The sequence below is a fragment of the Ambystoma mexicanum genome, chromosome 7q (genome assembly GCF_040938575.1).
Source record: "Ambystoma mexicanum isolate Mex_15411 chromosome 7q, UKY_AmexF1_1, whole genome shotgun sequence".
NCBI lineage: Eukaryota > Metazoa > Chordata > Amphibia > Caudata > Ambystomatidae > Ambystoma > Ambystoma mexicanum.
The window spans coordinates 746,366,362-746,393,090 of NC_090941.1; the positions used below are offsets into that span (position 1 = coordinate 746,366,362).

General features: G+C 47.5%; 1 protein-coding gene across 5 annotated transcripts in view; it reads left to right on the forward strand.

Annotated features, from left to right (window-relative positions):
* Positions 1-26,729, forward strand: part of POGLUT3 (protein O-glucosyltransferase 3) — a 201,090-nt gene that overhangs the window by 129,827 nt on the left and 44,534 nt on the right. For all 5 annotated transcript variants that reach the window (XM_069640275.1, XM_069640273.1, XM_069640276.1 and 2 more), the window contains exon 6: positions 13,121-13,315. In XM_069640275.1, the coding sequence (XP_069496376.1) occupies positions 13,121-13,315 (195 nt within the window). The remainder of the gene's footprint in view (positions 1-13,120; positions 13,316-26,729) is intronic.

Consider the following 26,729-nt stretch of genomic DNA (forward strand, 5'->3'; position numbering starts at 1 on the left):
GGATTCCTGTGGCGTTCTCTTGCTTATTGCTAGTATGAAAAGTAGGCGGACTACATAGGAATCCACAGCATTTTCACAGGCATGAAAATCCATGCCCATGTAAATGCTGTAGTATTTGTATAGCGCAGAGGAAGGGAGCAGTGGAATCTTAAGTAACGATCCACCCCTCCTCTCCACCATAAAAATGTATGAAAAGGAGCTGTGACATGAATGAAAGGCATAAAAGCTTTATGCAAGGCTTTTATGTATATATGTATGTATGTGTATTTCTTAAGCACAAACCAAGGCCCAGAGGCATCTGGGCACTGACGGCAGATCAGTTAAGCAGTACAGTATCAAACCTTAGAACAGGAAGGTTTTAAGAGTATTTCGAAAGATCCCTCAAAAGTGTTGACAGAGAGAATTCCACCATACTGGACCGAGTACAGAGAAGGAACATCCTCTGGACCTTGAATTGCAAAAGCGTGGAACTACCAGTACATTTTGGGTGGCAGATCGCAGGCGTCATGAAGGGACAAAGCAAGTAAGCTTTGCTTGAAGAAAAACAGCACCAACAGAGTGAACAGCACAGTGCCCAATACACAGAACCTTAAACTTGATACGGCTTCTCACCGGAAGCCAGTGAAGGTCAGTCAGCAGCGTAGTAGAATGGGACAGCCTAGGAGCATTCAGGGCTAAACGTGTTGCAGAATTTTGTAAAATCTGGAGCCTCGGGACTAAGACTTCAGGCTGCCCATGGTAAATGCCATTACAATAATCCAAAGAGCCCATAATAGAAGCAGTAACTACCAAGGAATGACAATGAAATGGCAAGAATGTAACGAGTTTCAGCCTAAGAGAACCGGCTTTACAGATGAAAGCAATCTGCGCCTCACACGAACCTGTAGGGAGAAGCTTTATCACTAGGCTCTTGACACAGGCACTGGGGACCGGGCAAGGGCCCACAGTCTGGCCAAAAACAGGGATTTGGAGAGCCAACCACCAAAACCTCAGTTTTCTCCATGTTAATGTTTCAGCCAGTTCCTGAACATCCAGCACCCAATCTCAGTTAAAACCTCCTTATGTTTGGAAGGAGGATCTGAGACTGGGGCCAGAGGCGAAAAACCAGATGAGTATCATTAGCATACATGTAGAAGCAAATACTATAGGAGGAGATAAGGTCAGCAAGTGGCCATAGATATAGATTAAAAAGAACAGGCGACAAGGAAGACCCTTGAGGTACCCCGCAAGAGACTGGGGACGATGCAGAGCATAAAGGAAATAGAGAGACAGTCGGTCTGCGTTTTGAAAGGAAGGATTCAAACCAAGCTAAAAGGGGACCAGACATCCCAGTTTTCTCCAAACATTGGAGAAATGTATGGCTGATGGTATCAAATGCTGCAGAGAGGTCAAGGAGAATCAAAACTCTGAACTCTCCGTGATCCTGCAGCAGTGTCAGATCGTCAAGAATTGAAATCATGACCGACTCTGTTCCCATTAGTGGCCTAAAACTTGCTTGAAATGGATGTAAATGGTCTTCCGTATCAAGAAACATAGATAACTGGGGAGTGACAATGTCTTCCATAGGTTTAATGAGAACGGGCAACAGTGAAATGGGACGATAACTCATGTGCTGCTGGATTGAGTTGGGGCTTTTTTTAAAGAGTCGATACAATGGTATGTATTAAAGAGGAAGGAATAACCATTTGAAAAGGAGAAATGGAGAGCTGCCTTGGGGAGTGCTTGAATCAGATGCAAAGGAATGGGGTCGGAAGGGGATGTCGATTTTAAGTTTACACATGGCTTTCGAAACAGTCTCATCAGTGACAAGGTCAAAAAGAAATGCGGAAGGTGCGCTGGTGGAATGTACTCCTAAAATAGGAGTAGTAACAGAGATGCTGACCCAGTAGATACAATCGAACTCCTAATCCTGTAATCTTTTCCTCCTTTCATTTACATGATGTGCTTCTTGAAAATGAGCTCTGAAATCATTTGTCAACAAAACAGTGTTGTGAAAGCTGTACAAGCGATTCCAGGAGCTCATCCTTGACCTTACGGTCCCTTTGTCAACCCCTTCAAATCGATTTCATCAGCTTGTGAAATACAACCCCGTTCATCATTTCCTTGGGATCGTAGATACTTTAGGCTGGATCTCACCGATGTCACTCACTATACAGAGTTGGCCTTGACACAAGAGGAGTTGTTATGACCTGCCAATAAGGGACATGCAATCTTGAAGGAACATGGCAGTTCGGCATAGACATGTTGGGGTTTATTCCATCACCTGCAAAGTGTTAACAGGGTCCCTGACCTGCCTTATTCAATTGGTTATCGGATGAGGACTATGCAAAGGCTTTGGCATCAGCGCAAATCGCATTAACTGCAGAACAGATCTTTCAATCTCCCGTCCTTGCAACAGTTATTAGTAAGCCAACTGTCGCAGTTGAAATAAGATGGCCTAAACCTTCTCATGTCACTCACGTACGCTCCTAGAGTCTTGTAAACCTGGATTTTAAAGAGAATGAAAGATGTAAGATCAGTACTTGGTTTAGCAATGGAACTGTACAGGTCATGGTGTGGGAAATTACTCCGCAATCAGAGACCCGGCACAGGGTGAAGCAGAGAACATGGTGGCTATATCAATTTATAGTGACAGGGTGTGGGACATTGACTATTTCAATAGATCCATATTTAAAAACCTATTTAACCATGAGGAATGAGACCGGCACAGAAAGTTTGTACTGATAGACCTCGTTTATGGGGTTCCCAAACAAGTGGGCTGGATGATTTCTCTTGCTCACACATACAGGCTTCTCTCTCTCATGTTATGAATCCACTGTAATTTAGAAATGTGACCAGTGTAGCTAGTCAGGAGCTGTGGCATGATACAGCAACCACATTAGGAGTCCGATTATAGGTATACCTTTATGAAATCCTCACTAGGAACGATCACATTTTCATTGCCTTTGTCTGCCTTCAAGTTATGTCGCAATTTACCAACTGTTCCAAAGGTGCAGCAACTAGTCTAGCAAAGCAGAAGGAAAGAATGAGGCCTCTGAGAAGTAAGAAGGATTTGGAGGATAGGTTGTGGGATGCAACAAATACCGCTCTTGCAATTACTGGTGAATCTCATCTAGAAAGTCACCCCTGTCGTAAAAGCCCTAGAATGGGACCTTGGCTGTGTAGAAGTTCAAGAATTCCTAAATAGGCAGCTGCACAGATCTGTAGCATCAGGCCTGGCCAGGCAAGTTCACCAAAAGATCTGGATTTCCAGCAGAGCTGTGGTCAGGGGTGCAATTAGGATAGGCCGTCAAATGGCGGGAGAGGCGCCAACTTCAGAAACGGTGGGGGAGGGGCAAACTTACCTGCGTGGGGGCATCTAACTTCTTTACGCATTCTAATGAGACAATTCTAGTGACGCTTCAATGCTACAAGCAGTTAACGCGTCTGAAATCACACACTTAAGGACTGCTGTGAAAATGTGCTGTCTCCTTTCCCACTATCCTTCCAACCACTCCCCTTGGCATGCAAGTACTAACCCCACATCACAATTTCAATTGCCTAAAAATGCATGTATACGAATGCAGGTGCTAACAATGAAATGCTTTACGTTGTTAACCGCGAAACCCAGACACCGTTTAACGTCTGTGTCCTGCTCTGTCCGGCCACAGCTCTGTAGGTCAGCCAGATCGAGTCAACCTAGCCCAAAATTTCAGTAGTTGTATTTTTTTATTTTTAATTGTGCATTTGGTTAAATCTTTATAACCTTAAGCACAGTTACACACATATACATACATGTAGAAAAAGTTCAGTATCATACATCCATCAAATGACATGATAAAATCCATCAATGATCAGAGTGAAATTCATTTACAGCTATCATGATGACAAAGTATTTTGGTTGGATCCAATCTGGGTACTCCCAGTCACAATCGCAGGGCTTGGCTGGTGTCATTAAACTTCTTCTATCCCCAAGATTGGGAGAAGGCAGCAACGGTATCGAGGGTTATGAGCCGTGCCCACCTAAATAGGCCCATGGGCCCATGTCGGATCCCGCCCCAAGTGGCTCAATTCCCATATGGTGTGGGTCACAGTGAGAGGGGGGTGACTGGCTGGCCTGGTTGGCAGATTACCTGATTCAGTACGGTCTCTGAACCAATTTGCCTGTCTCACTAGTATGGATGATATCGAATGATGTCCGTCCCCTGGGATGGCCAATGGGCGGCCGCAAGAGGTGGTATTGAATGCCGCTCGGGGCCTCCCCAGTGTGGAGTCTATGGATGGTGGAGATACCCTGTCATTATTATCATGGAATGTGGCGGGAATAAGAACTAAACTAGCGTGCACAGAGTCACTGAGGTTACTCAGTGAGATAGATATTGTGTTACTCCAAGAAACATGGTCCTGGGTCAAAAACAATGTGGATGGCTTTGTCTCATACCAGTGGGTGGCATAGAGAAAGAAGGGAGGAAGAAGTTATGGTGGGCTGTGTATTTTGGTTAAAACACATTTGGAGAGTGTGGAGGTGGTTTTGGCAAATCCGGTGCCATTTATATTGGTGGTCAGCATTTGCAGATCGGGCCAGGTGTACCTTTTTAGTAGTGAATCTTTATAACAGTCCCCACAAACAACACGAGAATTCTTTTCGGGTGTTTGTTTTTTTATTTCTAATGCGCACCAAACCCGTAGGTAGCAGGGCGCAGCAATAAGAAGATGCAAAGCTTACAAAGTTTCCAATAGTTCAGTGTCACAACATCATGGTACAGGTAGGGTACAAGTATGGTTACACACAGGCAGGAAATGGGCATCAATGCTCAAGTTACAGATTATATGCAATTCACAACTGTAAAATACAATTCTACAAGAATATTTACAATCAGATACAGCGTCAGCTAAGTATATCAATATTGTATAGGCCGTAGTGATAATCTGTCTAGCTTTCAGTCAGGTTAAGGTGGTGATGTACTTCTTTATAAAATGTAGGTAAGGTTGGTCTATTCTCAGCTCGTGGGGCAGGGCGTTTAAGAGTTTGGCAGCCTTCACCGGGAGACTATTGCCACCAATCTTGGTGAGCCTGAATCTCGGTACTACAAGGCAGTTGGTATTGTTGGCTCTTGTGGGCCTACTAGAAGTTCTTCTCATCAATTTGTCTATTAAGTAGGTGGGGGCAGCGTTGTTTACAGCTTTATGTGTCAGGGAGGCCATTTTTAACTGTATTTTATTGTGGGTGGGGAGCCACTTGTGTTGACGTCTAGTCGAAGCAATGTGTACTCTTTTGTTTATACCCAGTGCAGCTCTTAGAGCGTTATTTTTGCAGAATTTGTAACCTCTGGATGATTACTTTGTTTGCACCACTGTAGAGAGCATTGCAATAGTCTAATCTAGAGAGGATTATGGCTCTAGCCAGGATAATGCAGCTGTCATTTGAGAGAAATGGCCCACCGGCTCTAATAAGCTTACATGTGTAAACTGTGGTAGAGGCCAGCGACTTCGCCTGTTTATCAAGGGACAAGGTAGTCGAGGTAAAAGCCAAGGGGTTTTACCTCCTTAGAGACCTTGATGATGTTTCCATCAATGGTAAATGAGGAGTATTTGTGACCTAATGTATTGATATTAGCGGGAGTACCTAGGATTAACAACTCTGTCTTGTCGTCATTCAGGCATAGACCGTGGGTGGCCATCCATGCCTGGATGATGAGATACACCCTATTTACCAACGCCAAGTCCTTGAAATGATCCCCAGAAAGCGGGAGGAGAATCTGTGCATCATCTGCATAATTAGTGTAGGTGATACCCAGAAGGTCCAGATCATCGAACAAGCTGCCGATGGGGAGAACACCCTCATGGTTCTCTCACTCAGGAAGGATTCTATCCATTTGATGGCTTCTGTGGAAAAGTGGGCTGCTGAGTCCAGGTGCCTGCAGAGGACCTTGTGATCCACCAGGTCAAATGCAGCTGAGAGATCAAGTAGCAGGTGCAATGCTGTTTTCCCTTTATCTCTCAGCTCATCAATCTGTGTTTTCAGGTTGATCAAGGCAGTTTCTGTCCCGTGTAACGGGCGGAAGCCAGACTGTCTGACCCCTAGAAGTTTATGTAGCTCAAGGTGCTTCTGGATCTGCGTATAGGCGACTTTATCTAGAATTTTAAGTATAAATGGTACCGTCGTGATAGGACGATAGTAGCAATAAGTGGATCCAAGGTTTGCTTCTTTAAAAGTGGTAGGACCCAGGATTGTTTTAAATTAGCTGGGATAGAGCCGGAGGAGAATGAGGCATTGATCAGTTTAGAAATAAATGGGGAAAGGTCTCTTGCAGCATCTTTTATAATCTGTGCTGGGCAGATATCGCCTTTACATTTGGAAGGTTTAAGGGATAGGATAGTTTTTTCTACCTCTAACAGATGTTTTAGTAAAGCGGAATCTATTAATCTGGGGGGTAGGTGAATCAATATGTGGAGGGGTATTAGGGGAATGAGGTAAGTTTAAAGAGTCTTTCTTTAGTTTTATTTTATTTTAGAGGGTGTTTATTTTGTTAGCTAAAGCATGTTGGATATCTGAGCACCAGATCTTATTTTTTTGCATATGTCACGTCTAGAGGTTGGGGACTCAAGTTCTTTTAAAATGGAAAATAATTCCTTCATACTTTATTTATTTATTTATGTATTTATTTATTTGGTATTTGTAGAGCGCACTACAGCCCACAGGCAACGAGGCGCTATAAGGAAATTTTAAGAAGGCTTGCTTGCGAGTTACAATACACGGCCCAAGAAGGTATGCTTAAATACATTAACTTAGATACATTTGCTTGGTTCCAGGTGATACACAATGAGCGTTACAGTTGATTACTCATACTCTTGTCTAGGTAACAGATGGCAGAACAGATAATATCATATACATGGTGATACAACAATAGTGCAGACCTAATGAGAAGTGCTCTTTTAGACGAAGAGCTGGGTTTTTAAGGCCTTGCGGAAGGCAGTGTGGGAGTCGATTGATCTAATCTGAGCTGGGAGGTTGTTCCATAAGGTTTCCGCCATAGTGCGGAAGCTGGTGCCTCCTGCACGCACTCTGTGCGGGACAGTGATGTGGTTAGCATAGGCTGCCCTTGAAGGTCTGGCGACTGTTTGGTGATCCTTTGTGTCAGATAGGGAGGGGCCTGATCATGAAGACACTTATGTGTAAGGGCCAAAGTTTTGAAGACCACGCTTTCCTTGATGGGGAGCCAATGTACATGCCTCCTGTTCACCACGATGTGTTCCTTGCGCGAGGTGCCTGTAACAGCCCTTAAGGCATTATTTTGGGCAATCTGGAGTTTGGCGAGGTTTTTTTGTGAGGTTCCAATGAACAGGGCATTGCAATAGTCCAGTCTGGAACCGATGATGGCTCTGGCTATTGAGATGCAGTTTTGCCGTGAAAGGAAGGGCCTGATGGCATTGATGAGTTTGGAGTGATATGCTGTGGAGGAGGCGATGGCATTGACCGGTCTGTCCATGGTGAGGCTGGGTTCGAGATCCACACCCAGTGTTTTGATCGTTTGCGAGACTCTGATGGGAATATTATCCACGGTGAATGATTGGTACTTTTTATCAAGTTTGCCCAATGTTGATGGGGAGCCGACAATCAGGAGTTCCGTCTTATCACTATTTAGGCAGAGCCAATTCTCAGCCATCCATGATTGAATGGTGGCGTAGATGCTGTTGAGTGTGTCCAGGTCTGTAGTGTAATCACCTGACAGGGGGATGAGCACTTTTGTATCATCTGCATAATTTGTATATGAGATGCCCAGAGAGTCAAGTATCCTGAAAAGAGGTCTCGTAAAGAGGTTGTATAGTGTGGGGGCTATGCAGGAGCCCTGTGGGACTCCACATTTGATAGGGCTGGGTGTAGCGTTAGGTGAGTCTGAGAAGACCTTCATTGCCCTCTCCTGAAGGAATGAGATCCAGTCACAAGCTTTGGTTGAGAAGTGAGCTGAGCCTGTGAGATGGTGGCATAGCGTTTTATGCTCAACCAAATCGAAGGCTGCCGAGAGGTCTAGAATCAGGAGGAGAGCTGGTTTGCCTGTGTCTCTTAGGTCATCTATTATATTTTTTAGGTCAAGTAGTGTCGTCTTGGTACCATGTTGAGGGCAGAAGCCAGACTGGCATAGCCCAAGGAGGTGGTTGTCTTCAATACATTTTTGGACCTGCAGGTAGGCTGCTTTGTCCAGAATCTTTAACAGAAAGGGGACAGTTGTGATGGGACGGTAGTACCCTGGGATAGATCGGTCGAAAGACGTTTTATTTTAGGAGAGGTTTGACCCAAGCTTCTTTTAGGGACGTCGGTACATGCGACGATTGAAATGATGAACTGATGAAGGCCATAATGATGGGAGCCAAGGCAGGTGTGCAGTCTCAGAGTTAGATTTGGCAATGCAATCGTTATAGGAATTGCGTTTTGCCAGGCAGACTTCATTTTTGTAGTGTGCCGCAGTCGTTGTGAGTTGTTTTTGTTCTCAGTGGAGGGACATAATCTCCAGACAGTTTTGCATTTTCTCTTCAGTAGACGTTGGTCCTTTAATTGAGGGGTGAACCAGTTGTTAAGGTGGGCTTTAGTTTTACTTTTTCTTAATTTAAGTCGAGCAATCTTATCCAATGTGGTGAGCATGATTTTGTTATATTCATGCACCATGGTAGTCGGGTCAAGATTATTGGGCAGTGCGTTTAGGGTGGGGAGGATGGCAGGGATCACATTATCCACAGTAATGTTCTTTTTATTTCTAGTAGGGCAGGGTGGAGCTGTATGTATGGTCATTTTTTGGGGTCTGGTAGTTAGTAAGGTGAAGGACACAAGAGAATGGTCAGTCCAGAGTTGAGGCGTAATGGAGGTGATAATGCTTGTACAATTGTGGTCAGCAATACAGTCTAGGGTTCTACACTTTATATGAGTTAGTCCATTCACTTTTTGCGACAGGCCAAGTGCATTAAGGGTATTAGCTATTACTAAGGCATGCTTGTCCGCTGGATCGTTAAATCCTAAGTTAAAGTCGCCTAACACCAGTAGTTGGGATGTAGGTTCGAGATTGTTGGCAATTGTGCTATGCAGGTCTTTCTCAAATGTCCCAAGGGGCCCAGGGGCTCTGTAGATTAGGTGCATGGTAAGTGTTTCAGAGTTGTTTAACGGGAGTTTTACAGTGAGTATTTCACATGATTGCAGAGTTTGGTTGGGGACTAGTCTTAAAGCTAAGTTCTCTCTAGATATGATGGCAATTCCACCGCCTCGGGATCCATCTCTGTCTTGCCTAGAGATAGTGTATCCATCTGGAATGGCTAACGGAAGCGCCGGTCCTGCGGCATTGTGTAGCCAGGACTCTGTTATGGCAAGGAAATCCAAATTACCTTCTGTAATCAGATCACCAATGTCTATGGCATGGGCCACAAGGGATCTCGCATTTAGAAGTGCTCCCTTAAGGGAGTGCGCCTCTATTTTAGCTGAAGTCTGAGGGGAGTAGAAGTATTAGGGATCCTAGGCTTAAGGTTGGTTATCCGGGTCAGATTCATAGTGGTGCCGAGATTAGATGAGGGGGTAGACCGGTTAGTAGTCTTGAAGTTCATACTATTGTGACAACTTGTTCTCTTATTCGTTGGTGCTTGAGATCTTGTAAGTGGTTCATGCAATTTAGGTGTCCTGGCCCTTGTGCTGGAGGAACTCTCTGCAAGGTTTCCTATGGGTAAGATGTGTTGGATACTTGGTGGAGATTTAAATGTGAAATTGGGGGGTGGGCCGGTAGATAACCTATAACACAACACAGAAGATGTTGTGGCAGGGATACCTTCCCCACTATGACAGAGTTACTTTTTCTTCAGCAATAGGTAGCTCCACAATAGATTATTTCTCGGTCCCGGTAGTGCACTTGGGACTTATAAAGGGGTTTGAGGTATTGGCTTATATTTGTAGTGATCATTTTCCCATTAAACTCCGAGTTAAGTCAGCTCTAGGGGTGGACATGCTGGGTCAAGTATATGCGCTGGAAGTATCTTTTGATACCTCCCGGCGCAGGCTCAAATAGAAGGAGGACAGGAAGGATGAACTAATAAAAAAGGCAGTAGTGTCAAGCTCACGCGAACTGGACAACTTGCTGTCATGGAACCTGGAGAGCTATGGCATACTGGAGGAGTTTGGAAGCATGCAGACCTAGCTCTCTCAGGTATTTTCTGTGCTCCCGGCAAACAAGGAGGAAAGAGAAGGGGTGGCTGGTTCGAATCTGATTGTACCAGAGCCAGCAAGAACTTACTACATGCGTTTGGTAGTACCGGTACCCCCAAAACCACTATCGTAGGTGCCAGATCAAACTATAATAAAGCCTTGGCTACTAGAAAAGGGAAATAGAAGAAGCATGAGAAGCGTGGGTGGTAGCTGCAAGGAACAACGATTCTAAATTATTTTGGGAGATAGCCCAGAAGGGCCCCTATTATACATTTTATATGGACACCTCGATTAATAATGTCACAGACGAGGCCTGTTGGACGATTTCTCCTCACTCTACAGTGTGGGGAGCAGCGCTGTGGGAGATGGACAAGCAGGGGGGCGGGTAGCCCGGAACATAGTGATGAGGTGGCACTGAGGATAGCATCATGTTCTCAGTGGATGAAATAAAGAAGGTCATTGGTTGTCAGCGATGCAATCGAGCTCCAGACCCGGATAACATCCGGGCAGATCTATTTGGTATGGAGCCAGATCTTTGGGCACCAGTGCTCACCCAAGGGTTCAACGTCATATGTGTGGGGGGGCTATTCCACCTTCATGGTCCATGGTGGTAATCCAGCCCTTTTATAAGAAGGGATCCTGGGCTTCCCCTGCTTCATATAGACCCATTTCACTCCTAGACTCCATTTTTAAAATATTGGGTCGTGCCATACTGGCCTGACTGAAGGACTGGGTTGTGAGTAGTGGAGTTCTCTCTCAGGTTCAGTTATGCTTTAGGCCTGGGCTGTGTACAGCAGAACAGGCTCTTAATCTCCATTTGGTAGTGGCACACTCACTTTACCTGAAAGAGGAGCCCATCTATCTGGCATTCATGGAACTGAGCACAGCATTTGACAAAGTCAATCGTGCCAAGTTGTGGGACATGCTCAGGTCCATGAATTTGGCCGGGCGCATTGGTGAACCTTCTGGCGAGGCTGCATGGCACCACACAAGCTTGTGTGAGAAGTGGTGTCAACGGGCCTTGTACATGTTCCTTTAAAGTCGAATTGGAGGTGCGCCGGAGATGTGTGTTGGTGCACCAATTAATCTGCTTATATATAAATGGTCTCCACAAGCATCTGTTCAAGTCCTCTCTTGACGTCCCAAAGCTGGGCGGCCAGCCCCTACCAGTCCTGGTGTATGCAGACGACTCTGTATTGATGGCTTGTACTCCAAGGGCCTTGCAGGCCCTCATATCAGAATATGCTGTCTTCATGGAGGGCCTAGATCTGGTGGTAAACACAGTAAAGTCGGCAATGATGTCCTGCTGGAATGGGAGACGAAGGATCCATTTTAGGGCCATGTACTGTGGGAACACTGTTATTCCCAGGGTTGACCATTTTGATTATCTTGGTGTCAGATCCTCTGCCAAAATGGGCTCCTCAGTTGATAGATTTGGGATGGAGCTGTGGGGCCACCAGAACCTGGAGAACCAATTCTTGAAAAACTTGTTGGGGCTCCCAACTTCGGCTCTGAATTTTGGTGCATTAAAGGAACTCGGTTGTACACCAATTAGTGACACGATTTCCCTGCAACTGGTTTTGCACTGGCTTAGGTTATGGGGTAATGTCAGGGTGTCACTTACGCATGAATTGATCACCTTTCTGATAGATAAGGACCCGGGAGATAAGATCCTGTGGTTGTCCTACATCAGGAAACAGTTGAGGGGTATCAACTACACACATCTGTATACACCCAGTAGTATGCTCTCCACGGGATGGATCAATTGATGGACTGCTTGTCTTTATGAGTCTGTATACCTGGACAAAGAAAGCAGAGAAATCATGAAACCAAAAAATCGGGTGCTGATGACAATTATGTCCCTGGGTGTTCAGCGTTATTTACTATGGGCGGAATCCCCCAAAGGTTGCGTCCTTGTATCTAGGGCAAGGTTTAACTGCATCCGCCTAAAGGCTGTGGTGGCAGCATGAACCGGGGCGGCGATGCAGATCGATCCTGTCCAGTTTGCAAAGCTCCATACGAGGACCTGGCACACTTGATTCTATTTTGTCCTGCGTATGCACAGGCAAGAAAAATGCTCATAGGATCCTTATTAAGGGAAATGGGCTTTGCACAATACAGGCCAGCCCTAACTTACCTGTTATGGGCAAGTTCACAAGTGGGCTGGTCATTATTATCGTACCTAAAAATAGCACTTTGCCATAGGAAACTATTGCTTGACATACTGCCCTGATAATGAGTTCCTATACATTAAGTAATTGAACTTGAAATTCTTCCTGTTTGCTGTCCTCATTGTGGTTTTATGACTTTGTTTTTATTGTGATATAATTGTTATATATTTTTTGTACTTTGCAATGGCTTCATGGATTGTTTTTACATGCAATTCTGAATAAACCTGGTGATGATGTAATTATTTTGGCATTCAGTTGTTCTTCCCGCATAATGTCCATGCATTGTATAAATTGCTTTTCATCTGTGTTCATTGTGTGAACATAAAAATAGAAAGCAGAGCCCAGTATTTTCATTAAAGTCCATTAGGCTATGCTTTGGTGGCCCTTGATATCATTCTCAGTGCCTCCTGCCAGATATCATATGCTGCACGAATAACCACCAATGAGGTTGCCCCATTCAAAGTGCTCCAGAATTTAACGGTCTGTATATGCGATATATTTGCAGTGATGCAGTTAACGCAATAGATGCTGTGGATCTGGCCAGCTTTGTTTATTTTGATCGAAAGAACAATAGTGCTCTATATCCTGGTTATCGCTCAATAATTGGAATCTATTGTAACATCACTAAGATCTGTGACTGAATCTCTCATATGAGAGATTTGTATGATTTGCGATGTCCTCAATATTACTTCTAGGTAATTGTGTGCTGTGCAGAAAGGCTAGATTGTGCTTTTGTAAGGAATGTGAAAGAGGGCTAAAAAATCGGTTTTGGTTTTGGTTTTCGCTGCAGTACAAATACCAAGTAAATGTGGATGGCACCGTAGCTGCTTACAGATTTCCATACCTCATGCTGGGTGACAGCCTGGTGTTGAAGCAGGACTCTCCGTACTACGAGCACTTTTATGTAGCACTGCAACCATGGAAGCACTACGTGCCATTTAAAAGAAACCTAGGAGACCTACTTGAAAAGATTAAGTGGGCTAAGGTAAGTGACATCAAATGGATAATGCATTTTGAATAAATGAATGTGGTCATATATATTGAAGCATGTTGCCAGGGAAGTTTCAATAAATGAACTAGCAATGCATGCGACCCTCTCCTTCCCCACCCCCAGTTCTGTATTCATTTTCAAATTGCAGAAGGCGCTAATTAATTTGATCCTACAAGCAACTGAACAGATGTTTCTCCTCTGCATCTCCTAGAATTGTGAATCATTACACTCACCTAAAATATCAGCTGATGCCTCCAGATCTGCTTAACGTTCTTGGTGAAATTCTGACAAGGATCCAGTTCTGTAGTGCCCCAACTGTTGACTTTATTGCCCTCATTATGAGGTTCTACCGGCTGCCTACCGGCAACCTCGGTTTACCGTTTCCGCTGCCCAATATATCCAGGTAATACCGGGATATTTCAGGCAGCGGAGCGGTAAGTTCCCATTCCTGTCGAGTCCCATAAGACTCCAAGTCAGGCCTGCCGGTAGTTCGCAGCTCCTGCCGGCAGACTCAGAGTGAGCCGGTCCAGAAAAGGTGCCGGTAACACTGTTACAGCACCTTATTTCCGGCCCGGCTCACTTGTAATGAGGGCCAATATCTCAATAAAGGAACCCTTTTTTTAAATTTAAATAGGGTGGCTCTGCTGAAAAATGAAAGCAGAGTTTGATCTGACTAAGAGAGGGTTCATGTGAAATAATACTCAATAAGCAGTTTGAAGAATCATGTCAAAGACGAGCCTCTGCAAGGAGCAGAGGTGGAAATTAGAGATGGACAATTAATTATGTTTTACTGGGCAAACAGTTACTTTGTAATAATTTATTTGGGATAGTATCTCAAACATATATGCTGCACAGAGGGTACACAAAAACTGCGTAATACTATTTACAAGCATTGCTTGAAGAATGTATGATGTGGGGAGGCGCTGTGCAATAGAAAATATCCGTTTCAGGATGGTCCAAGAAGGCATCATTAATATCCAGCCCATGTGGCCCGACCAGGGGAAGTGAAGAAGTTTGCTATGGGTGTAACAGTTGTTAAAATCTGTGATGTAATGTTGAAGGTTTAAGTCTGTTGGTTGGGGTAGGCAATGGGAGCACAGCTTTAGGGCCCTATGCTGCTGATCCTGTGTACTGGGTCTTGCTTAGAATCGTTTTGGATGAAGCTTCTACTTGTACCAATCTGCATTGTTGAGGACGATACCCCTATGTAGCAATGTTGTTCTCCCATGGCTTTCTCCCACTAAAGCTACGAAATGCACTTTGGTCATGTCCTTCCATTGTTTCACAGAATACATGGATCACTTGGTGGGGGTGACAAAAAGGCAAAGTCCAGCCTCCTTTTTGTTTCTAATTGATCAAGGTCAGAATTAACAAACATCAAGTGCAATCCGTGTCGACTTCCTTTTTATATTATCTGTGTATGCTTTATATGCCTACCGTTCTTACCATGTCCACAGAAGCCACAGTTCTTCGCTCACGGTCTTCTGATATCCATCTTGCCACCATTGACCTCATGCTTAGAAGTACAGCACGAGAAGCGCACGCTTGCAGCATCACCTGGCCATCACAAGAACATCTCTGCATACAGGCATTCAACAGAATCTGCATGGCAAATTTAACCCTGCAGTACACAATCTGTCACCAAATTCAATCCAGCATTTCACAGGTGACTCAGTCACAGTTTCAGTCAGATGCAGACTCTGTAGCTTCTGTAAGGCAAGCCACAACTGCCTTGCATGCTCATATGATGGCTCTGGCTACTTGTTTTGACCAGCTGCAGATTAATAAACACCCTCTGCCCAGAAATGCACTCCAACTATGTGCCGCAGCACTCCTATGGTTCCCCCGCCCGCTCCAGTCCAGGTTCAACTGACTCAGCCACACGTTCCGCTTCCCTTAGTTCCACGCCAGTGGTTCCCTGAGTTCACCAAATCTGACGTTGCTGTACTTGAGTTCAAAGCAGCTTGGGCACCCAGCAGGCGTAGCAGGTGTAGCAGCTGTAGAGTGTGAAGTGCTGCCCAGGTCGAAAAGTCAGAGATGCCCAGTCCAGGCCACGTGTGGGGGGAGGGGTGAAGTCCAAACTGGGCAACCTGGCCATCCACATGTCGGCCCACCTCGTGGCCGGAGAGGCAGGCCCTGCAGTAAAGTCCTCCCTGTCCTTGTCTGTGAGATAGGTGAAGAAGCGGTAAACCCTCCTCCACCAAGGCAGAGCAGTAAAGGAAAGTCCTGGGCTTGGGTGAAATCCCAGGCTGCCATGGCTGAGCAGCTCGGGTGAAGCTGACGAGAGCTCCCAGAAGAAAAGCGACCTGCCCCCTGCATCCCTTTGATGCAGAGAAGAGAGCGGACGGGGAAGCGAGTTTGCCACATGAAGAGAGGCAAATTAACGTGTCCATCATCGCTTCAGCTCTCCCGTTTCAACGGTATAGACACGAACATTGCACTTCGCTCATAACATCTACCCCCTCACCACCATTATATTGCCGAAGTGAGAGGCTGAGACAACCGTACAGGCCCTACCCAGATCACGTCACTGAAGACATAAACCTGCAGGCGATGGACGCCTGGATAACCTGCAATTACAAAAGAGACAAATGATGTCACGGCTAGGGCCAACACACGTAGGTGCATTAGGCACGAAGCACATATGCATCCAAGCCCAAAGATGCATAAACACTAGTCCAAACGGCACATAGAAACGAAGCGCACGCTTAAAATCAATAGGGTAGAAAACATATAATCTCTTTCCTATGCTGGAACGCAAGTTGCACAAGGATACATATAAATTCTTGCTTAACTTTATTTAAATCAACAAGGAAACAAATGTTGTTGGAAGGTCAGTTTCTCATCAGCTCACAGCTGACACTGAGAAGAAAGTAGCTCAAACAAGTCTCCAGAGGCTAGAAAAATAATAACACCCATGGTAAAACCAGCTAAAATTAATATAAATTACTGAGCAGGATAATCTGAAATACGGTATCCACACACGTGACTTGCACCTGGCAGAGAAGGCCTAATCATTAGAGCCAGACAAGAGCAGACAGACTTTCGTTCCCATTCATCTCTTTGGACGAAAGATAAAATATAGTACTAAGTTGAAAGCTAAATGTCCTGGCTTGAGGCCTAGTGAATCAGGGAATTGTATTGTTGGTGGGACATGCAGCACCTTGGGGCTGTTTTATTTTATATATTTCATTACATACTGGTAACTCTGCAAGCATCATGGCGTGCTCTCATCACCTTCAATTGTTGCTCATGTGCTGGTAACTGACCAACCAGCCAAGGCTGAGAAGCTACCCCTGACCAATCCCTGTCCACTTTCACTTTTGACCTTCACCTTAAGTGTTGCAACAGCCACTCGTAGCTCGCCCCGATGTCATGTCCCCCATGTATCCTTTTCGTAGGTGGTCCTAGGCAGGGTTATTGTTATTTGGCATTCATATAGCACCCTATATATCATTAGTATGATCTCAAAGCGCTTGTAGGTTGAACGCCTTTGGGGATCGCAGCCCAGGTCAGTCAAGAGAGTAGTGTAGAATACAGTGCTTGGCTCCACTCAGTATGTGTGCAGCCAGTGCAATTTGCGTGATGGTGGCGGCATCCTAACACTCGGTGAGGAGGTAGTGAGAGATCAGACAAATTTGTGCAGTCAGGCAGTTGATCTCAGACTGCATTCTGGCGTCATTAGGCCTGTGTAGGAGGTTTGTGTGCAGCTAAGCCGATTTTATTCGTGGGGTATAGCTGCGTTATAGCAGGTTGTTGAGGTGTTTGTGGAGAATTGTTCGTATGTGTGAAGTTAGGCCGAAATTGATTGAGGGGTATAGCTGCATTCTATTGTTTGTTGGTGTAAAGTGGAGAGTGAGCATAGTGGTAGGAGTGGTGAGTGTCAGGAGTGGATGGTGTATTCTTTGGAGCCCACTGGTCCTGGTTACTTTGTGGTTCAGGATGAGCTGGCCGTGATCATTCTCATGTTTCGTGTTAGAGGTACTCATGATTTGCACGATCAGAGGGGCATTATTGCGGTGAGTTCCGGCGGGCATAAGTCATGGTTTACGGAAAAGGTCTGGTTTTTAGAGCTTTACGGAAGGCCATGTAGTCTTGGGTGTGTCAGATGTGAGGAGGGAGTGGGTTCCACAGAGTTGGAGCCAGGGATGAGTAGGCGGACCCTCCAATTCTGATTGATTCTGGTTACCTAATATCGCCGGACCAATTCAAAGACTAATCCTATCGAAAATATACGCTACCATGCTACTCACCCAATCATATCCCCCCCTAGGTTTGATCAATATATCAATTGTTTGTGACGTCATATCAAGGTAAAACTCGGTGGTAAGCCTGTATTCTGGCTTACCACGAGAAGGAACTGGACATCACCCGATGTCCATGACTATCCCAGTTTTGTATGAGTATTGTTAATAAAAACAGTATTTTTGCCACACTATTGGTTTCTTCTGTGTTTTGGGCTTGGGACCCTCCCTTCCTGTATGCTGCATACCCTGAGAGCGGGGGCGTCTTCACCAAACTCGACAAATGGTAGCAGAGGATGGTCGCCAATGCCCTCTGTGACTAGACCACCCTTTTCCCGCTGCAAGCCTGAAGGATTGCATCAGTCTGGTTTCTTTAGCACAAGGTCTCTTATTTCAGAGGGCCTGATACAACACAACTAACATCAAAGTTCCTTTAGAATTTCACATGGAGCAATTCTCAGGTGATTTTCTGTTCACCCTGGTTGCCCCTCCGCCGGGCACAGACCCACTTTAACACAAACCTTCACTTGGTCTCCCTCTGCTGGGATTGGACCAAATTCATGTACGTTTCTAAACTTTCTCTATTTCATCAAAATCGAAGGCTTTCGACTTTGGGCAGGATTTAGCTTGACCTGTCGCAGGACCACTTCGATTCACATTTATTCTTTCTCTTTCAATTGGGCTTCCTCCATCCGGCTCGGACCAAATTCTTCTACTGTTAATACTTGTCTACTGGATACCTTACAGAGACCTTGGATTGAGCACCCACGTGGTCCAGACCACTCCGTCAAAGGTATTCTAGCCTGCTTTAAAATTCAATCACTCAAAAGCAGTTTAACTTAATTTGTGTCTCTTATCACACGCGTTTGTTCCAGGGGCGCTATTGCGTGTTTTTCTCGAATGGCTGCCTTTACGTGAGCTCCGAAAGTGGGCAGGGTCTTCCAGCATAATACTGGCACTAAATTAGAAGAGCTTTCCACAAGACCAGCAGAGGTATAAAGGAGGCTAGCATAGCCTGACCAAGTACGGGACCGATTGCTCCAGTGGTTCCCGAGATATTCGGCAGTGATCGCCAGGTCCGGGAGGGACGTGTGGACTTGGCCGAACTGTGACTGCAAAGAGGGCATACCTCGGGGGGCGGGCCCAGCGGCTGTCTGTGAGCAGTCAAGGTGCGAAGTTACAGAGGCTTGCTGCAGGGATCGAGTTTACGGGGAGAGGGCGGCCCTTGAACACGCCGTCTTGCAGATAGACACCGGCGTGTACGGTCCCTGCTGTCTCTGCCACATCCTGTGCCACGGAGAAGGAGAGGAAGGCTCCGGCTGTCGACTGTGGTTCTCTCCCGCGCTGCCACAGCGAGTGGTGAGGGAGGCGGAGAGGGCCTGCCTCACTTCCCTGCTCTGATAACATATGGTGAGCGCGGGTACTTTGAGGCTCGGAGTGCAATCCCTGCCCAACGGACTGGAGATCAATCCGAACTTCGGCAATTCTTGGACTTAGCGATCGATACCCTGCGCCATGTGTCCGGGAGAACTTATGGGCAACTCGGCCCTTATCGGAACCTGGGACCGTGCCGACTTAGCTTGAGCGGTGTGGGTCTGTCATTACATGCAACCATGAATCACTTTGTAAGCAGGCTGCCAACGGGCACAATGGATTCCTGGGGTGAAGGCACCCCCTCATGTTTGTAGGAGTCTGGACGAAGATTACCATCATACACACTACTGATCCAACAATAGTGGCCTGCTGGGGCCGCTGTGTTACGTCGGACTACACAGTGTGTTGGATGATCCAACGGTGTGGGGCGGCCACTTGCTTTAAGCCGCTGTGGAATGGCTGGATAAAATATGGAGTGACGGTGGAGGCCTGGTGCTGTTATGTCCCCGTCGGCAGGTAGGCTTTGGAGTGTATGCCCAGCACATATTCCCCCTGGAACTGATTTGCGCATACTTTTACCCACAAGTACAACTAAAGAACTTCTTTCTGTGTCCCCCTCTCCTGTGCAGCTGCGAGGCAGCTTAACATCTCACTCTGCGGCCTGGGAGCTGGCCTGTGGACACTAGCGGATGGGAGGGGGAACACACGGGGGCCATGCCGGGCTCAGGTGGAGAGGGTGGGATACAGTTGATGTGCTAGCAGGGTTTGAGACCCCGTGGTGCTGACGTTTTGGGTGCTGTGCCCCCATGGGGCCTCAAAGACTGTCAGCCGCAGTCTGTGGCACTCAACTCTCCCCTGATCAAGGTGGGAGTTATGCCCCTAGGATTGGGGACCAGGTCCTGACAAGGAGACCTACAATGGGCGCACAGTACATCTGATGGTCCCACTCTAGCCTGCCGGCCCCCACAGCTTGAAAGAGAAGGCATGGACTGATTTGCTATCCCAAAGTGTGAAATGCATCAGTTGACTGCAACTTAGTGGCCAGGGGAAGACTGGGGCGCAGAGTGTGAAGGAAGGAATGCGGGGATCATTAAGCACCCGCACCGGTAGATCTGGGAATGCATTTGAGTGAGAGACTAACGAACGGAACAGTAGGCTTCGGGTAATCAGTGAAAGGTCTTCTAAGCCCACCATATTATAGGGCGCATAGAATTGAATACTGTGAAATCGCTCTGTAGCACAGTATAGTGGCTAAGGGGGCACCATCCAAAAAGAGTGGCACAATGGACAAATTCACTAAGCCAGCCGCTAAGCTAATGGACGCTGGAAGTCACGGGACAAGCGGTCAGGACTTGGCGACGGCAGCCCCGCTATCGACACCCACCGATCTACAGGGAGTCATGACCATTATGCAGCAACTAGATGGCATCACTATCAGCATTTCCATGATCCGCGCTGAGCTGGAAAAAGCCATGCAGCGCATCACAGAAACCGAAACGTGGATTGGCACAGTGGAGGACGCCATAGAGGAATTGCAGAGCACGGTGACAACTATGGTGAGTGTGAGAACTTGGAGGTGAGATCACGACGGAACAATGTCCGCATTGTAGGATTGCCAGAGGACGCCCTGAAGGGCCCTATGGAGCTGGCTGTAGAGGGTCTATTAAAAGATCTGCTGGCTGTCCCGCGTTGGTCTCCAATATTTGTGGTGGAGCGGGTGCATAGAACATTGGCGGCAAGACCTAAACCTGGTGCTTTCCCCCACCCAATAATTGCACGGCTAATGAACTACAGGGACATGGTATTGAAGGCCGAAAGTGAGAAACAAGATCTGAAGTTAGGCTCCAGTGTGATTTGTATTTTCCCTGACTATACGCAGGCAGTGCAGCAGGAGGGATGCACATTCATCGGGGTCAAGAAGCTGTTAAGAGAACGCAAAATACCCTACGCTATGCTATACCCAGCGAGGCTGCACATGCAGTTAAAAAGTAAAACTAATTTGTTCACGTTCCCAGAAGAGGCGGCATCATTTGTGGCGGCCACCATTCTACTACCGATGGAGCAACAACCCAAAGAAGGGTAGTGGCTAAAAAGATGCAACATTGCATACCTGTGTAGACACCGACCTTGCTGTTTGCTATGGACATCGCTGAAAATATGACGACTATACTATTGCTCTTGGTAATGCTTGTCTGAAATTTACATTGAGGTCCGAGTCCTGATTGGTGGGTATATAATGTATATGGTGGGTTGTGTGGCATATTCGGGACAATACTCAATATGTGGGGTGTACTATACCTCGTAATGTTTAGGTAAATTCATATTGTGTTTTTGTAACTTTGGTTTACGGTGTTCATAGTGGTTTTACCCCAGATATGGCTCTAATAATGCGCAAGCCGGGTACTCTTGTCACCACGGAAGTAGTCGCCCCCTATTCTGTTAAACGGGGGATGTGGAGGGGGGGATATGGGAAGGGGGCGGAGCATAGTCAAAGTTCGGGTTACTATGAGGGGAAAGGGGGATGTTGGGGGAAGGTGGGGTGGAAATGTTCTGAAAATGGGTTTATAGTGATTTTTTTGAAACCCATATTTTCGGATGCCATTTTTTTTTTTACACCAAATTTGCCGATTTTTTTTTTTTTTTTTCTAATGTTTTTATTTACGTTTTATTTTTTAAATGGTGGGGTTCCCCCCAAACCCCTGTTTTTTTTAAATTTACACCTATTTTTACTAACAAAACCCAAAAAAAAAAAATGTTTTCGACATAATGGTCATTCGAAAATATGACCGGATACCCTGAAAATGCACGGGTTGAGTACAACATGTTATTGCCGATATGGTGGATGGCATGGGATTGTGAAGACTGTCCGAAAATATGTGAAAGATGATGGCTAAAAGCGGGCCTACTGGGATAAAGTTACTCAGCTGGAATGTGAGGGGCCTAGGCATACCCATGAAGATGCGCAAGGTGATGACATATGTAAACAGACAGGGAGCTCAGATACTGGTTCTGCAGCAAAACGCATCTATTAGAACATCAGGCACGCAAGGTCGCCCCGGGATGGGGGGAGCGACGCTACCACACTTCTTATTCGACCAGGATACAAGGGGTTATGATCCTGGTCCATAGGTCACTCCCATTCACACATTATGCATCAGAAAGTGATCCTTGCGGCAGATATGTGAAGCTGGGAAACGTGGAAGTACTATTGATGAACATATATGGTCCCAACATAGATGATCAGAGTTCTATGAAGAGGTGTTTCTAAAATGTGCCAAATCCCCCACTGCACTAGTGATATGCGGCAGTGATTTTCACTCTATACTCGACACAGATCTGGATCGTACATCTATCACGCCCAGACCCCCAACAGGTGCAGCACGCACAATACACACACATATTGCAGATCTGGGCTTGAGGGACGCCTGGTGCTCACTGAATGGGACCCAGAGGGCCTACACTTTCTACTCGTCAGTGCATGATATACACTCCCGGATTGATCATTGGTTAACATCGCAGAGGGTGCTGGGCTGGGTTTCAGAGACCAAGATACTACCTAGAACACTGTCTGATCATTCCCCTGTATCTCTCTTGCTGGAAATCCCTGAGGGAGCTCCCCAGAGAACACCATGGCGGTTTAAGGCCACATCCCTGCTAGATCCGGTGTTCAGGTCGAGCATGGCGCACATTTCACTGATTATTTTTCAAAACAACGAGGGATCAGTGAGTACGCAGGCTGTTCTGTGGCAGGCGTTTAAAGTTTAAATGCGAGGAATTGCGATGGCCACAGAATTTGGGGTGCTCCGCGATATTAGGAGAGAAGTTAAGAGGAGGGAGGACTCCCTAGCGAAATTACAGAAGGAGTATGTGAGAAGCCAGTCACCACATATCAGTGGGGAAATTAAAAAGCAGCTGGATGAATATCGAGAAGCCGCTGACAGGGAGCTGCTCTATTTTGATAGGCCGGCAGCTGCACGCAGGTATGGGGAACACGAGAGGCCAGGTAAGCTTTTAGCACATATGGTACGCAGTGAGAGGGGCAACACGACCATTCTGTGTATTGCCAGGCAGGATGGGGTGGTGGTTACTAAAGTAGAGGAGGTCTGCGAGGTATTTTATGGCTTCTATGAAAACTTCTATTCCCCCCAAGTGTAGCCACGAACAGCAAGATCAACGAGTACCTAACTAAGATACCCACGATGCTGCTATCGGCAGACGCTCGCAATGCGCTGGAAACACCTATAACGCTGAGTGAGATAAAAGAGGTGATTAACAGGGTAATTCATAGAATTTCGCAGAAAAGTGTCGCAATCGGCTGGCGCAGAGTGTCCGCGTGCGATTGACTGCGCCAGGCACGTGCGATAAAACCGATTTCCGCGCACAGCGTATTCATGGATTACATGCTCCCAAACCAGCCGTGGCGCAGAGTATCGCAGCGACCCTGCAGCAGCGCCAGTAACGCCCCCAAGAACGCCCTCTCGCAAGGAAAAGCCAGCAAAATCGCTAAATCATCGCAAAGGGCTGCGCTAACTCTGGACCAGTTTACAGGGCAGCCAAACAAGGAACGCAAAGCGGGTAACGTGCATATCAGGGGTACACGTGAAGTCATACACGCGATTAGCCAGGGTACGTGTATTACAGGGGTACGCGGGAAGTTTAACACGCGATTGGCCAGGGTACGGTACGTGTATTACAGGGGTACGCGGGAAGTTCAACACGCGATTAGCCAGGGTAAGTGTATTACAGGGGTACGCGTGAAGTCATACACGCGATTAGCCAGGGTACGTGTATTACATGGGTACGCGGGAAGTTTAACACGCGATTGGCCAGGGTACGTGTATTACAGGGGTACGCGGGAAGTTTAACAGGCGATTAGCCAGGGTACGTGTATTACAGGGGTACGCGGGAAGTTTAAAACGCGATTGGCCAGGGTACGTGTATTACAGGGGTACGCGGGAAGTTCAACACGCGATTGGCCAGGGTACGTGTATTACAGGGGTACGCGGGAAGTTTAACACGCGATTAGCCAGGGTACGTGTATTACAGGGGTACGCGGGAACTTTAACACGCGATTAGCCAGGGTAAGTGTATTACAGGGGTACGCGGGAAGTTCAACACGCAATTAGCCAGGGTACGTGTATTACAGGGGTACGCGTGAAGTCATACACGCGATTAGCCAGGGTACGTGTATTACATGGGTACGCGGGAAGTTCAACACGCGATTGGCCAGGGTACGTGTATTACAGGGGTACGCGGGAAGTTTAACAGGCGATTAGCCAGGGTACGTGTATTACAGGGGTACGCGGGAAGTTTAAAACGCGATTGGCCAGGGTACGTGTATTACAGGGGTACGCGGGAAGTTCAACACGCGATTGGCCAGGGTACGTGTATTACAGGGGTACGCGGGAAGTTTAACACGCGATTAGCCAGGGTACGTGTATTACAGGGGTACGCGGGAACTTTAACACGCGATTAGCCAGGGTAAGTGTATTACAGGGGTACGCGGGAAGTTCAACACGCAATTAGCCAGGGTACGTGTATTACAGGGGTACGCGTGAAGTCATACACGCGATTAGCCAGGGTACGTGTATTACAGGGGTGCGTGGGAATCATCACACGCGATTAGGCTGGGTGGGTCCTCACAGGTGTTCCCTGTACACCCTCCACGGCCCCTGCAGGCAGTCTACAAAACAGGGGACTACCCTGCACACCTGCTCATGTCCCCCTGCACCCCCACCCCCCCAGCAGTGCAGGGGCAGCCTCCACCAGGCCCCCACTCATGTCTCCCACCACCCCCACCCTCCCGCCACCAGGGGCAGCCTCCACCAGGCCCCCACCCATGTCTCCCACCACCCCCCGCCACCAGGGGCACTCTCCACCAAGCCCCCACCCATGTCTCCCACCACCCCCACCAGTGCAGGGGCACCCTCCACCAGGCCCCCACCCATGTCTCCCAACACCCCCACCCACCAGCACTGTGGGGCACGTGGCCAGCAGGCAGTCAAGCAGCAGCAGATGGCAGGTGGGAGCGTGCTCAGGGCTCTGGGGGGCAGTAATTTCGCCTCCTGGCCAGGAGCGTGGTCTCTCGTGTGTGAACGCGTGGACAGCCTGATAGGTAGTGAAATCCCACACGTCAGCAAAGGCCCTTAGCGCGTAAACCCGTCAACAGCATATGCGCGCCTATAGTCACCTGCACGTGCAGGAAATTGTTACGTGACACGTCCCAGTGTCAAAGCGTGTGATTGGTGAAAATGGATGTACACGTAGAAGTGACAAAGCGTGTGATTGGTGAAAATGGATCTACACGCAGGAGTGACAAAGCGTGTGATTGGTGAACGTACACGCCGCGTAAGTGACGCTGTACGTGTGGGCCTGTATATAAGGTACATGTAGAACACCATTTCCTTGTACGTGCTTTTCGTGGAGAGCGAGTGGGTGAAATCTGTACTTCTTGTCGTTTCACACGCGATTTACTTCACGGCGTTTCCAGTTCGTATTCCCTGTTACCTCTGACAGCTTTTTCTCTTTTTTCTCTTTTACTGGTTTACCTGGGCCTGTTCCCTCAAACAGTGTCCCCTTCTACTGTTGTCCTGTCTTCTCAGACAGCGTACACATCTTCTTTTGGCGGGGGTTTAGCCAGCCAAACGCGCTCATTCTTCACGCTCTTTTACCTGGCAGACGGTGAGTCACGCACGTATCCAACTTCTGTGCTTGCCCCGTGTGTTGCCTACCCCTTCAGAGGTCATTCTAGGCTGCGTGTGACACGCATACGTTCATTCTTGTGTTACTGGGTGCCACAGCGTAGTGCAGGTTTTTCTTTCTGCACACGTGGTCTAGGAGGGGTTGCGTGCACGTCATCTCCCTTTTTTGGGCCTCCTGTGCGTTGCGTGACCCGTCATCTTTCCCCAGGGGTTACAATCAGCCGTGCTAGAGCACTAGGGTACAATTACCATCTGGTACCCAACCCCTTTGACCCCCAATTGCCCAGGACAATTGTCTACAGCCACTCCCATACGCACATTACTATCAGTGCCATGGCTGGGAGGCGAGGATTCCGTAAGGGTGGCAAAGGTGGAAGAGCCACAAGTGGTGGCCGTGGTGGATCCGGTAGGGGACGTGGTCGTAACTTGCAGGGTGAGCCTGTCCCCCCATGTGTGGAGGACCAGTCAAGGGCACCCATCATCCCCCCCCCTCCCCCCCCTCCCCCCCTCCCGTTGAGGCTGAAGTGGCTGACACCATCCATGCTCAGCCCTTGTTGGACCAGCCCATTGTGGCACCAGACCTGGCTGACTCCATGGCTGACTTCCAGGTCAGCAGGGCTACGACACGTGCGCTGGTGCACGTTGATGCCATCATGCCACGTGGATCTGGGGCAGCAAGGTCATCTACTGCACCAAGGAGGCAGGGCGGAGTGGCTGCAGGGGCAGCTGCGGCTCCATCCACCCCAGCCCTCACACACCCAGCCAGGACAGTGTCGGTCCTAGTCCATGCTGCTGAGATTCCCCCTGACACCATCACACTCGAGCCAATGCCTGCACCAACTCCCATGCTGAGTGTGCAATCCCACACTCCTGATACAGAGTCCACCAGGGCTCCTGCCCCTAGTGTCCAGAGCGGCGCAAGACACTCAGGATCACCACCACCTTCCAAGCGGAAGAGGAAGAGTGCTCGTCCGGCACAGGCTGATGCCCCAGACACGGCTACACAGTCCGGCCCGTCCAGGAAGCCCAGCTTCACGGATGACGAACTGAATGCACTTGTCGAGTATGTGTCCGGACATGACAACGAGA